At 42.1% G+C, this 14184-nt stretch overlaps 1 protein-coding gene across 2 annotated transcripts; it reads left to right on the top strand.

The window, feature by feature from the left end:
- Positions 1–2734: 2734 nt before the first annotated feature.
- LOC132615951 (uncharacterized) lies at positions 2735–13872 on the top strand. Of its 2 annotated transcripts, XM_060330553.1 has the most exons (5): positions 2735–3129; positions 3778–5247; positions 8202–8286; positions 8935–10404; positions 13359–13872. In XM_060330553.1, the coding sequence occupies exons 4-5, from the start codon at positions 8937–8939 to the stop codon at positions 13391–13393; spliced, it is 1503 nt and encodes a 500-aa protein (XP_060186536.1). In that variant the 5' UTR covers positions 2735–3129; positions 3778–5247; positions 8202–8286; positions 8935–8936; the 3' UTR covers positions 13394–13872. The 2 variants fall into 2 exon arrangements, with proteins under 2 accessions (XP_060186536.1, XP_060186535.1); XM_060330552.1 differs by lacking the exons at positions 8935–10404; positions 13359–13872 and having other exon boundaries at positions 8202–8682.
- The last annotated feature ends 312 nt before the right edge of the window (positions 13873–14184 follow it).

Here is a 14184-nt window from a genome sequence, read left to right as displayed (position 1 = left end):
TTTGGATTCGTCAAAATTAAGCACAAGATTAAGATTAGGACAATTCAAAGGAGTATCATGTTCTAAGCAAGTGTTACCTTCTTTCAAAAGACAAACATTTTCATCATGACATGAACCACCACTTAAATCAAGAATGCCATAATTCAAGAGACCACAAGAATCAAGCAATTCATTTTTATCTTCATCAAACAAAGGTGGAGAGTCGTTATCAATGCCAACATTGTAAGAATAATGTTATACCCCGTACATTTATACGACGAATTATCCGCAAGCAAATCGACTCAAGTTAAAGGCGGAATTATTTTCGGATACGAAATAGAAATCGTTAATTTTCAATTTTAATTAAAACATAAATTGTGTATAAATTTTATTGGTATAAAGATATTATTGGAGATTAGGGGTAAATTAACTATGATTAGATTATTAAGTGGGATTAAAATTTAAATCACTTCATTAATTAATTAAGCTTAAAGGGGCCATGTGGGCCCCACCCGAATTAGTAAAAAAAAAAAAAGGGGTTCATGCAGGCTGTGTCATATAGTTAGATCACAAAACCCACACAGATAAAGACACAAAACCGTTTTGGATTCCTTCAGATGATGGGCTTTTCAAAGATCATGGCTTGGTATATACTATATATCATTAATTAATTCCTTAACATGTCTTTACTTGCTGTGCACCACCTTTGGTTATTTAATTGTGAGTCATGACATATTAACTTACTTTTAGGTGGTCCTGGTTGATTAAATTTAGGGACACAACTTTTGTACAGTATTATCTTTAGGGCAATTTAATATTACAATTTAACAATGTTGGTGCAAAGCTTTTCCAGGAACTCGAGCTAGGTGACAAACTTTATGCGCATGAGGTTAAGAAAATGAATAAAATGAAATCATCCAATACAATCCACCTTAGAAGGGCACGTGTAGGATGATTGGAGCTCATACATATGTGACTAAGTAAACAGTGGAATGAACATTTTCATTTCATATTTGTCAAAGTGAGCTTAAAAGCAAGAAAAACATGGCCATGGCTGTTTCGGCCAGCATGGTTGTTTGAGGGAGAAAAATTATTTTTGTAATTTGATCAAAGTCCTAAGGTGAAAGAAAGAAGTAAGTTGGAGAAGGAAGGAGGTCCTCGGCCAGAACTGCTTAGCCGAACAGTGGAGGAAAATTTTGTTGAAGTTCCAAGTGTGATTAATGTCTCAATGTGTTGTGGATATTCAAGTGAATAGCAAGGTTAAGGGACCAACTTGTTAAGGTAAAAATTGATCATTTTCTATATGTTTTGGGATGAAGTTGAATGTGTTGTGAATGTACAAATATGAATTTGATGCATGAAATTGTGTATGTTGGTGTTGAAATGTTATTGTTGAAATTTAAAGTTAGTCGTGTGAAAGGCTTATATGAAGTAATGTTCAATATTATTTTGCATATATTGTGGATGGTTTGAACGTGTGGTAATGTGTGGAAATGAATAAAAATCATGGAATTTTGTATGTTGGTATTGAAGCCGTGTAGGGGCTGGTGTAAGGGAAATTAGTGGACTGATTTATTTGATGCTATAGTTGTTGTTGTCCCGAACTATATGGCGAAAAGATTGGAAAGTTAAAGTTGGAATTGTGTTGATACGATCATATTGTCGTTTTTTTTTATTGGATTGAAGGAATTGAAAGTATAAGTGTGCCCATGTATTGTTGCTGGTATTTCTGTGTCTACAGGAACACAATTGGAAATTTGGATAGGTGAACCTATAAGGGGAAGTGCTGCCGAATTTTCGCCAAAATGCTAGATAATAGAATACTTAAGTGAGAACACATATATAGACTGGAATGTAGGTCCTATAGAAGAATGAACTATAGAGTGGCGAACTAGGAAATATAGTTACTAACGATAACGTCACTTTTATATAAATAGGCGAAAAGAGCAACGAGGCAAAAGGGATTCACGGATAGTCGTCGACAGGTATGTAAAACTATCCTTTTCTTTCTCTTGGCATGTCCTAGATGTACTAGGTTTGAAATTGAACCTCGGGGGATATTCTGTTTATAGCAAACTAAATCTGAAAATGTTCATTTTTCATTCAATAGAATTGAATCCTATAAGTACGTTTTGTTGAAAGAATTTGGTAAGTTTACACAAATTGCTTGGAAAGTTAGGAGATTGTTTGAAGATCTCCAGGGATGACTCTATAGACTTAATGTACGTAAATTGAGCCTATCACTTTAGTTGACCCGAGGTGGGCCCACTATGCTCGATTTCACTCTTATTGCATTTTAACCTATTTTGAGAAGTTTTAAAGGAAACGTCTTAACTACTCTTCTGACTACTAAATGACACTTGTTAAGTTATTCTATTGAGTCTTATAAATTATTTTGGAATATGGAAATGATCCCAAGAAGACTATTATCACATAATCTATTTTTGTTATCCGAAATATACGCACCGTGACTATCGTGCGGTTTCATTAATACGGTTGTTGTTCGGAATACTCCATCGAGTCCTTGTAAAATGTATTATGTCTCATGTTGCATTAGTTTCTCACTACTCCACTCGTGGATGTCTCAATGTTTCCTTCACTGAGCCCGGGCCAGGATATGTTGTCAAGCGTATTCCTCTGCATTGTTCGCCGTGCCTCGATGGTGAGGGGGCAGGTATACGTGTACATGGGTTGTGGAGTATGCTGTGCCATGTACACTATTTGATATGATATGATATGATCCGATAGGGCCATTTGACATGACATGCTATGTTATGGGGTTATCCCCTATTCTGATCCTTATGTGTTGTGGCACCAGCGTCGGGAGGGTGACCACGTTCTGTCTACCGAGTCCCTTGGCGGGGGCCGGACATGATATGGCATATGTTTCTGTACACATTCCTTATGTTTTGAAATATGCATTTGGTATTCTGGATTTTTGCATTCCTTTCTGTTCGTTCTGTTTCCGGTTATGATTTTGGTTTCTGTAATTCAGGCTTTACATATTCAGTACATATTTCGTACTGACCCCCTTTCTTCGGGGGCTGCGTTTTCATGCCGCGCAGGTACCGACGACAGGTTTGCTGATCCGTCCGTCTAGGATATTTTTCTGCCATTTGGAGCGCTCTTTTATTCAGAGCCCATCTTTTGGTACAGTCTGTCACTACTGTATTTATATATTCTCGTTCATGGGTACGGCGGGGCCCTGTCCCGTCATATGATTCTGTCGGTCTGTTTAGAGGTCTGTAGACATGTTTGTGGGTTGGGGTCTTTCTGTACGGATGCGTGTATATGTTGTGTTTGGGCGATCCCATTCACCGCGGCGGCCGGTCCGCATATGTTTAAATGTTGCTTTGTTGGCCCTGGGTGGTCATTGTTGGTATTATCTGTGCGCAGGGTTAATTTGGATAGTCTGTAAAACAAAGGAAACTCTGCCGAAATTTTTCTGGAAATTATCTAAATTTGAAATATAGCCTTGTCGGCTTCTGCTATATACTTGAATGCGTTTGATAAAAATTTGAGATAGCATTTGATAGATGTGTTTGGGTGCCCAGATCGGGCACTAGTCACGGCCTATGGGGTTGGGTCGTGACAGAAGTGGTATCAGAGCGGTTTGTCCTCGGAATGTCTACAGACCGTGTCTCGTAGAGTCTTGTTTATCGGTGTGTTGTGCACCACATCTATAAACAGGAGGCTGCAGGACATTTATGGTGTTTCCTTCCTTTGAATCTAAGATCGTGCGATAGAGCTATGCTATTAGGATGATTCTGTTCTGATCCGTTGTTGCTTTTCTTTCAGTGATGCCTCCGAAAAAGGCGACGGCCGCCCAGAAGAAAAAGGGCGTGGTAGGAGAGACCAGTCGGGCTCAGAAGGGTACTCGGACCCTTGCTCAGATGATGCGTGATATTGCGTCCCAGCCAGCAGACTCTACTACGTCTTCATCATCAGAGGAGTCTGGAGCACCAGTCGCTGCCACTAGGGGTCGGGGGACGGCTACACCATTAGCTCCAGAGGCTCCAACGGCCGCGCCTCCAGTTCCCCAGCCAGGGGCAGATGATGGTACCCTGCGAGAGGCAGTTCAGCTATTGACTCGACTGGTAGCGGGGCAGGCTCGCAGACGCGGGCGGAGGGATGATGATGATGATGACAGGCGTGACAGCCTGAGGGTTCGAGAGTTCCTATTATGTGGCCCCCCAGAGTTTTTTGGGTCTAAGCCCGACGAGGACCCCCATGACTTTATTCGGGGGATGCGACGCTCACTAGACTTGGTCAGGGCTTCAGAGACTGAGTCTGTTGAGTTGGCCTCGCACAGACTACGGGATGTTGCTGCTCACTGGTATGAGTCCTGGGAGCTATCCAGGGGTGAGGGTGCTTCCCCAGCTACTTGGGACGAGTTCGTGGCTGCGTTTACCCGCCACTTTTTGCCCCCAGAGTTACGGCGGGCGCAGGTTGATCGATTTTTGCATCTGCAGCAGAGGGGTCGGAGCGTTCGTGAGTATAATTTGGAGTTTGATTCTCTGGCCCGGTATGCACCTGCCATAGTAGCAGACATGGCCGATCGGATGCACAGATACGTGATGGGGTTAGACCGTTATTTGATTGATGGCTGTATGGCGGTGGCATTGCAGACAGATATGGATATCGCCCGACTACAGGCCTATGCTCTGGGTATGGAGGACCGACACAGGGACGATTATTCCAGCAGAGATCGGGACAGGAGGCCGCCCAAGAGGGCCAGGTCTGCAGGATATTCTGGAGATTCCCGAGGCAGACAGCCTCAGCCGCAGCAGCAGTCTAGCTGGCATTCTTCCCAGCCGGCACAGAGCACACCTCCGCAGTTCTCAGGCAGGAGATTTGATAGCCCAGGGTATTTAGGAGCAGGCCAGAGCTCCGGGGTTTCAGGTTCGCGGGTAGACAGGAGTTCCGGTCAGACGAGGCCACCCAGGCCTCAGTGTTCTTACTGTGGGAGATACCACCCTGGAGAGTGCTACCGTGCTACAGGTGCTTGTTATTCTTGTGGCCGCCAGGGCCATACTGTGAGAGAGTGCCCGTATAAGGGTAATTTGGGAGGTGCAGCGCAGCCTACCGGGTCAGTCGCTGGGTCATCGTCTCCTTCGATAGCCATACGCCCTGCGGGGCAGGGTACGTCGACATCAGCAGGCCGCAGCAGAGGTCGTGGCGGAGCTCCCAGTTCAAGCGGTCCTTCGAACCGCATCTATGCCTTGACTAGTCGACAGGACCCGGAGGCGCTACCAAACGCGGATACAGGTATACTAATGTCTTTTTTCGAAATATAAGTGTATTGACAGGTCTAGCCTCTACTTTGTGATATATTTTCCCCAAAATGCTTACAAGACCCTATAAGATTAATTTGACATTCGAGGACGAATGTTGTAAAGGGGGGGAGGATGTTATACCCCGTACATTTATACGACGAATTATCCGCAAGCAAATCGACTCAAGTTAAAGGCGGAATTATTTTCGGATACGAAATAGAAATCGTTAATTTTCAATTTTAATTAAAACATAAATTGTGTATAAATTTTATTGGTATAAAGATATTATTGGAGATTAGGGGTAAATTAACTATGATTAGATTATTAAGTGGGATTAAAATTTAAATCACTTCATTAATTAATTAAGCTTAAAGGGGCCATGTGGGCCCCACCCGAATTAGTAAAAAAAAAAAAAGGGGTTCATGCAGGCTGTGTCATATAGTTAGATCACAAAACCCACACAGATAAAGACACAAAACCGTTTTGGATTCCTTCAGATGATGGGCTTTTCAAAGATCATGGCTTGGTATATACTATATATCATTAATTAATTCCTTAACATGTCTTTACTTGCTGTGCACCACCTTTGGTTATTTAATTGTGAGTCATGACATATTAACTTACTTTTAGGTGGTCCTGGTTGATTAAATTTAGGGACACAACTTTTGTACAGTATTATCTTTAGGGCAATTTAATATTACAATTTAACAATGTTGGTGCAAAGCTTTTCCAGGAACTCGAGCTAGGTGACAAACTTTATGCGCATGAGGTTAAGAAAATGAATAAAATGAAATCATCCAATACAATCCACCTTAGAAGGGCACGTGTAGGATGATTGGAGCTCATACATATGTGACTAAGTAAACAGTGGAATGAACATTTTCATTTCATATTTGTCAAAGTGAGCTTAAAAGCAAGAAAAACATGGCCATGGCTGTTTCGGCCAGCATGGTTGTTTGAGGGAGAAAAATTATTTTTGTAATTTGATCAAAGTCCTAAGGTGAAAGAAAGAAGTAAGTTGGAGAAGGAAGGAGGTCCTCGGCCAGAACTGCTTAGCCGAACAGTGGAGGAAAATTTTGTTGAAGTTCCAAGTGTGATTAATGTCTCAATGTGTTGTGGATATTCAAGTGAATAGCAAGGTTAAGGGACCAACTTGTTAAGGTAAAAATTGATCATTTTCTATATGTTTTGGGATGAAGTTGAATGTGTTGTGAATGTACAAATATGAATTTGATGCATGAAATTGTGTATGTTGGTGTTGAAATGTTATTGTTGAAATTTAAAGTTAGTCGTGTGAAAGGCTTATATGAAGTAATGTTCAATATTATTTTGCATATATTGTGGATGGTTTGAACGTGTGGTAATGTGTGGAAATGAATAAAAATCATGGAATTTTGTATGTTGGTATTGAAGCCGTGTAGGGGCTGGTGTAAGGGAAATTAGTGGACTGATTTATTTGATGCTATAGTTGTTGTTGTCCCGAACTATATGGCGAAAAGATTGGAAAGTTAAAGTTGGAATTGTGTTGATACGATCATATTGTCGTTTTTTTTTTATTGGATTGAAGGAATTGAAAGTATAAGTGTGCCCATGTATTGTTGCTGGTATTTCTGTGTCTACAGGAACACAATTGGAAATTTGGATAGGTGAACCTATAAGGGGAAGTGCTGCCGAATTTTCGCCAAAATGCTAGATAATAGAATACTTAAGTGAGAACACATATATAGACTGGAATGTAGGTCCTATAGAAGAATGAACTATAGAGTGGCGAACTAGGAAATATAGTTACTAACGATAACGTCACTTTTATATAAATAGGCGAAAAGAGCAACGAGGCAAAAGGGATTCACGGATAGTCGTCGACAGGTATGTAAAACTATCCTTTTCTTTCTCTTGGCATGTCCTAGATGTACTAGGTTTGAAATTGAACCTCGGGGGATATTCTGTTTATAGCAAACTAAATCTGAAAATGTTCATTTTTCATTCAATAGAATTGAATCCTATAAGTACGTTTTGTTGAAAGAATTTGGTAAGTTTACACAAATTGCTTGGAAAGTTAGGAGATTGTTTGAAGATCTCCAGGGATGACTCTATAGACTTAATGTACGTAAATTGAGCCTATCACTTTAGTTGACCCGAGGTGGGCCCACTATGCTCGATTTCACTCTTATTGCATTTTAACCTATTTTGAGAAGTTTTAAAGGAAACGTCTTAACTACTCTTCTGACTACTAAATGACACTTGTTAAGTTATTCTATTGAGTCTTATAAATTATTTTGGAATATGGAAATGATCCCAAGAAGACTATTATCACATAATCTATTTTTGTTATCCGAAATATACGCACCGTGACTATCGTGCGGTTTCATTAATACGGTTGTTGTTCGGAATACTCCATCGAGTCCTTGTAAAATGTATTATGTCTCATGTTGCATTAGTTTCTCACTACTCCACTCGTGGATGTCTCAATGTTTCCTTCACTGAGCCCGGGCCAGGATATGTTGTCAAGCGTATTCCTCTGCATTGTTCGCCGTGCCTCGATGGTGAGGGGGCAGGTATACGTGTACATGGGTTGTGGAGTATGCTGTGCCATGTACACTATTTGATATGATATGATATGATCCGATATGGCCATTTGACATGACATGCTATGTTATGGGGTTATCCCCTATTCTGATCCTTATGTGTTGTGGCACCAGCGTCGGGAGGGTGACCACGTTCTGTCTACCGAGTCCCTTGGCGGGGGCCGGACATGATATGGCATATGTTTCTGTACACATTCCTTATGTTTTGAAATATGCATTTGGTATTCTGGATTTTTGCATTCCTTTCTGTTCGTTCTGTTTCCGGTTATGATTTTGGTTTCTGTAATTCAGGCTTTACATATTCAGTACATATTTCGTACTGACCCCCTTTCTTCGGGGGCTGCGTTTTCATGCCGCGCAGGTACCGACGACAGGTTTGCTGATCCGTCCGTCTAGGATATTTTTCTGCCATTTGGAGCGCTCTTTTATTCAGAGCCCATCTTTTGGTACAGTCTGTCACTACTGTATTTATATATTCTCGTTCATGGGTACGGCGGGGCCCTGTCCCGTCATATGATTCTGTCGGTCTGTTTAGAGGTCTGTAGACATGTTTGTGGGTTGGGGTCTTTCTGTACGGATGCGTGTATATGTTGTGTTTGGGCGATCCCATTCACCGCGGCGGCCGGTCCGCATATGTTTAAATGTTGCTTTGTTGGCCCTGGGTGGTCATTGTTGGTATTATCTGTGCGCAGGGTTAATTTGGATAGTCTGTAAAACAAAGGAAACTCTGCCGAAATTTTTCTGGAAATTATCTAAATTTGAAATATAGCCTTGTCGGCTTCTGCTATATACTTGAATGCGTTTGATAAAAATTTGAGATAGCATTTGATAGATGTGTTTGGGTGCCCAGATCGGGCACTAGTCACGGCCTATGGGGTTGGGTCGTGACAGAAGTGGTATCAGAGCGGTTTGTCCTCGGAATGTCTACAGACCGTGTCTCGTAGAGTCTTGTTTATCGGTGTGTTGTGCACCACATCTATAAACAGGAGGCTGCAGGACATTTATGGTGTTTCCTTCCTTTGAATCTAAGATCGTGCGATAGAGCTATGCTATTAGGATGATTCTGTTCTGATCCGTTGTTGCTTTTCTTTCAGTGATGCCTCCGAAAAAGGCGACGGCCGCCCAGAAGAAAAAGGGCGTGGTAGGAGAGACCAGTCGGGCTCAGAAGGGTACTCGGACCCTTGCTCAGATGATGCGTGATATTGCGTCCCAGCCAGCAGACTCTACTACGTCTTCATCATCAGAGGAGTCTGGAGCACCAGTCGCTGCCACTAGGGGTCGGGGGACGGCTACACCATTAGCTCCAGAGGCTCCAACGGCCGCGCCTCCAGTTCCCCAGCCAGGGGCAGATGATGGTACCCTGCGAGAGGCAGTTCAGCTATTGACTCGACTGGTAGCGGGGCAGGCTCGCAGACGCGGGCGGAGGGATGATGATGATGATGACAGGCGTGACAGCCTGAGGGTTCGAGAGTTCCTATTATGTGGCCCCCCAGAGTTTTTTGGGTCTAAGCCCGACGAGGACCCCCATGACTTTATTCGGGGGATGCGACGCTCACTAGACTTGGTCAGGGCTTCAGAGACTGAGTCTGTTGAGTTGGCCTCGCACAGACTACGGGATGTTGCTGCTCACTGGTATGAGTCCTGGGAGCTATCCAGGGGTGAGGGTGCTTCCCCAGCTACTTGGGACGAGTTCGTGGCTGCGTTTACCCGCCACTTTTTGCCCCCAGAGTTACGGCGGGCGCAGGTTGATCGATTTTTGCATCTGCAGCAGAGGGGTCGGAGCGTTCGTGAGTATAATTTGGAGTTTGATTCTCTGGCCCGGTATGCACCTGCCATAGTAGCAGACATGGCCGATCGGATGCACAGATACGTGATGGGGTTAGACCGTTATTTGATTGATGGCTGTATGGCGGTGGCATTGCAGACAGATATGGATATCGCCCGACTACAGGCCTATGCTCTGGGTATGGAGGACCGACACAGGGACGATTATTCCAGCAGAGATCGGGACAGGAGGCCGCCCAAGAGGGCCAGGTCTGCAGGATATTCTGGAGATTCCCGAGGCAGACAGCCTCAGCCGCAGCAGCAGTCTAGCTGGCATTCTTCCCAGCCGGCACAGAGCACACCTCCGCAGTTCTCAGGCAGGAGATTTGATAGCCCAGGGTATTTAGGAGCAGGCCAGAGCTCCGGGGTTTCAGGTTCGCGGGTAGACAGGAGTTCCGGTCAGACGAGGCCACCCAGGCCTCAGTGTTCTTACTGTGGGAGATACCACCCTGGAGAGTGCTACCGTGCTACAGGTGCTTGTTATTCTTGTGGCCGCCAGGGCCATACTGTGAGAGAGTGCCCGTATAAGGGTAATTTGGGAGGTGCAGCGCAGCCTACCGGGTCAGTCGCTGGGTCATCGTCTCCTTCGATAGCCATACGCCCTGCGGGGCAGGGTACGTCGACATCAGCAGGCCGCAGCAGAGGTCGTGGCGGAGCTCCCAGTTCAAGCGGTCCTTCGAACCGCATCTATGCCTTGACTAGTCGACAGGACCCGGAGGCGCTACCAAACGCGGATACAGGTATACTAATGTCTTTTTTCGAAATATAAGTGTATTGACAGGTCTAGCCTCTACTTTGTGATATATTTTCCCCAAAATGCTTACAAGACCCTATAAGATTAATTTGACATTCGAGGACGAATGTTCTAAAGGGGGGGAGGATGTTATACCCCGTACATTTATACGACGAATTATCCGCAAGCAAATCGACTCAAGTTAAAGGCGGAATTATTTTCGGATACGAAATAGAAATCGTTAATTTTCAATTTTAATTAAAACATAAATTGTGTATAAATTTTATTGGTATAAAGATATTATTGGAGATTAGGGGTAAATTAACTATGATTAGATTATTAAGTGGGATTAAAATTTAAATCACTTCATTAATTAATTAAGCTTAAAGGGGCCATGTGGGCCCCACCCGAATTAGTAAAAAAAAAAAAAGGGGTTCATGCAGGCTGTGTCATATAGTTAGATCACAAAACCCACACAGATAAAGACACAAAACCGTTTTGGATTCCTTCAGATGATGGGCTTTTCAAAGATCATGGCTTGGTATATACTATATATCATTAATTAATTCCTTAACATGTCTTTACTTGCTGTGCACCACCTTTGGTTATTTAATTGTGAGTCATGACATATTAACTTACTTTTAGGTGGTCCTGGTTGATTAAATTTAGGGACACAACTTTTGTACAGTATTATCTTTAGGGCAATTTAATATTACAATTTAACAATGTTGGTGCAAAGCTTTTCCAGGAACTCGAGCTAGGTGACAAACTTTATGCGCATGAGGTTAAGAAAATGAATAAAATGAAATCATCCAATACAATCCACCTTAGAAGGGCACGTGTAGGATGATTGGAGCTCATACATATGTGACTAAGTAAACAGTGGAATGAACATTTTCATTTCATATTTGTCAAAGTGAGCTTAAAAGCAAGAAAAACATGGCCATGGCTGTTTCGGCCAGCATGGTTGTTTGAGGGAGAAAAATTATTTTTGTAATTTGATCAAAGTCCTAAGGTGAAAGAAAGAAGTAAGTTGGAGAAGGAAGGAGGTCCTCGGCCAGAACTGCTTAGCCGAACAGTGGAGGAAAATTTTGTTGAAGTTCCAAGTGTGATTAATGTCTCAATGTGTTGTGGATATTCAAGTGAATAGCAAGGTTAAGGGACCAACTTGTTAAGGTAAAAATTGATCATTTTCTATATGTTTTGGGATGAAGTTGAATGTGTTGTGAATGTACAAATATGAATTTGATGCATGAAATTGTGTATGTTGGTGTTGAAATGTTATTGTTGAAATTTAAAGTTAGTCGTGTGAAAGGCTTATATGAAGTAATGTTCAATATTATTTTGCATATATTGTGGATGGTTTGAACGTGTGGTAATGTGTGGAAATGAATAAAAATCATGGAATTTTGTATGTTGGTATTGAAGCCGTGTAGGGGCTGGTGTAAGGGAAATTAGTGGACTGATTTATTTGATGCTATAGTTGTTGTTGTCCCGAACTATATGGCGAAAAGATTGGAAAGTTAAAGTTGGAATTGTGTTGATACGATCATATTGTCGTTTTTTTTTTATTGGATTGAAGGAATTGAAAGTATAAGTGTGCCCATGTATTGTTGCTGGTATTTCTGTGTCTACAGGAACACAATTGGAAATTTGGATAGGTGAACCTATAAGGGGAAGTGCTGCCGAATTTTCGCCAAAATGCTAGATAATAGAATACTTAAGTGAGAACACATATATAGACTGGAATGTAGGTCCTATAGAAGAATGAACTATAGAGTGGCGAACTAGGAAATATAGTTACTAACGATAACGTCACTTTTATATAAATAGGCGAAAAGAGCAACGAGGCAAAAGGGATTCACGGATAGTCGTCGACAGGTATGTAAAACTATCCTTTTCTTTCTCTTGGCATGTCCTAGATGTACTAGGTTTGAAATTGAACCTCGGGGGATATTCTGTTTATAGCAAACTAAATCTGAAAATGTTCATTTTTCATTCAATAGAATTGAATCCTATAAGTACGTTTTGTTGAAAGAATTTGGTAAGTTTACACAAATTGCTTGGAAAGTTAGGAGATTGTTTGAAGATCTCCAGGGATGACTCTATAGACTTAATGTACGTAAATTGAGCCTATCACTTTAGTTGACCCGAGGTGGGCCCACTATGCTCGATTTCACTCTTATTGCATTTTAACCTATTTTGAGAAGTTTTAAAGGAAACGTCTTAACTACTCTTCTGACTACTAAATGACACTTGTTAAGTTATTCTATTGAGTCTTATAAATTATTTTGGAATATGGAAATGATCCCAAGAAGACTATTATCACATAATCTATTTTTGTTATCCGAAATATACGCACCGTGACTATCGTGCGGTTTCATTAATACGGTTGTTGTTCGGAATACTCCATCGAGTCCTTGTAAAATGTATTATGTCTCATGTTGCATTAGTTTCTCACTACTCCACTCGTGGATGTCTCAATGTTTCCTTCACTGAGCCCGGGCCAGGATATGTTGTCAAGCGTATTCCTCTGCATTGTTCGCCGTGCCTCGATGGTGAGGGGGCAGGTATACGTGTACATGGGTTGTGGAGTATGCTGTGCCATGTACACTATTTGATATGATATGATATGATCCGATATGGCCATTTGACATGACATGCTATGTTATGGGGTTATCCCCTATTCTGATCCTTATGTGTTGTGGCACCAGCGTCGGGAGGGTGACCACGTTCTGTCTACCGAGTCCCTTGGCGGGGGCCGGACATGATATGGCATATGTTTCTGTACACATTCCTTATGTTTTGAAATATGCATTTGGTATTCTGGATTTTTGCATTCCTTTCTGTTCGTTCTGTTTCCGGTTATGATTTTGGTTTCTGTAATTCAGGCTTTACATATTCAGTACATATTTCGTACTGACCCCCTTTCTTCGGGGGCTGCGTTTTCATGCCGCGCAGGTACCGACGACAGGTTTGCTGATCCGTCCGTCTAGGATATTTTTCTGCCATTTGGAGCGCTCTTTTATTCAGAGCCCATCTTTTGGTACAGTCTGTCACTACTGTATTTATATATTCTCGTTCATGGGTACGGCGGGGCCCTGTCCCGTCATATGATTCTGTCGGTCTGTTTAGAGGTCTGTAGACATGTTTGTGGGTTGGGGTCTTTCTGTACGGATGCGTGTATATGTTGTGTTTGGGCGATCCCATTCACCGCGGCGGCCGGTCCGCATATGTTTAAATGTTGCTTTGTTGGCCCTGGGTGGTCATTGTTGGTATTATCTGTGCGCAGGGTTAATTTGGATAGTCTGTAAAACAAAGGAAACTCTGCCGAAATTTTTCTGGAAATTATCTAAATTTGAAATATAGCCTTGTCGGCTTCTGCTATATACTTGAATGCGTTTGATAAAAATTTGAGATAGCATTTGATAGATGTGTTTGGGTGCCCAGATCGGGCACTAGTCACGGCCTATGGGGTTGGGTCGTGACAAATAATATTTAGTTGGGTTTCTCAAATAATCAAGCAAATCAAATTCTTCCTCAACTAAAGGATCATCTTTTTTCAAGAGAGAAAGGTCCACATCAACAAGGGGATAATTAGCACAATATTCATCCAAACCAATGTTCTTAATGGAATTCATGAAATAGAACAAGGAATGGATTTTTATCATGCTATCTTTCTTTTCAAGAAAAGTACTCTTTCTACTCTTGCCAGCACATGACATTGCACTCGCATTCTTCCAACTCAACTCAAAGTTCCTTGCACAACTAGAGTTCATGCCTTTAC

The sequence above is a fragment of the Lycium barbarum genome, chromosome 10, assembly GCF_019175385.1.
Source record: "Lycium barbarum isolate Lr01 chromosome 10, ASM1917538v2, whole genome shotgun sequence".
NCBI lineage: Eukaryota > Viridiplantae > Streptophyta > Magnoliopsida > Solanales > Solanaceae > Lycium > Lycium barbarum.
This window is presented reverse-complemented; position numbering and strand designations above follow the sequence as displayed.

Excerpts from the sequence above, each read along its gene's own strand:
- LOC132615951 (XM_060330553.1), top strand. The coding sequence starts at position 8,937 with ATGCCTCCGAAAAAGGCGACGGCCGCCCAGAAGAAAAAGGGCGTGGTA. Across the intron at positions 10,405-13,358 it reads GCTACCAAACGCGGATACAG|GTACCGACGACAGGTTTGCT; the intron begins GTATACTAATGT and ends CATGCCGCGCAG.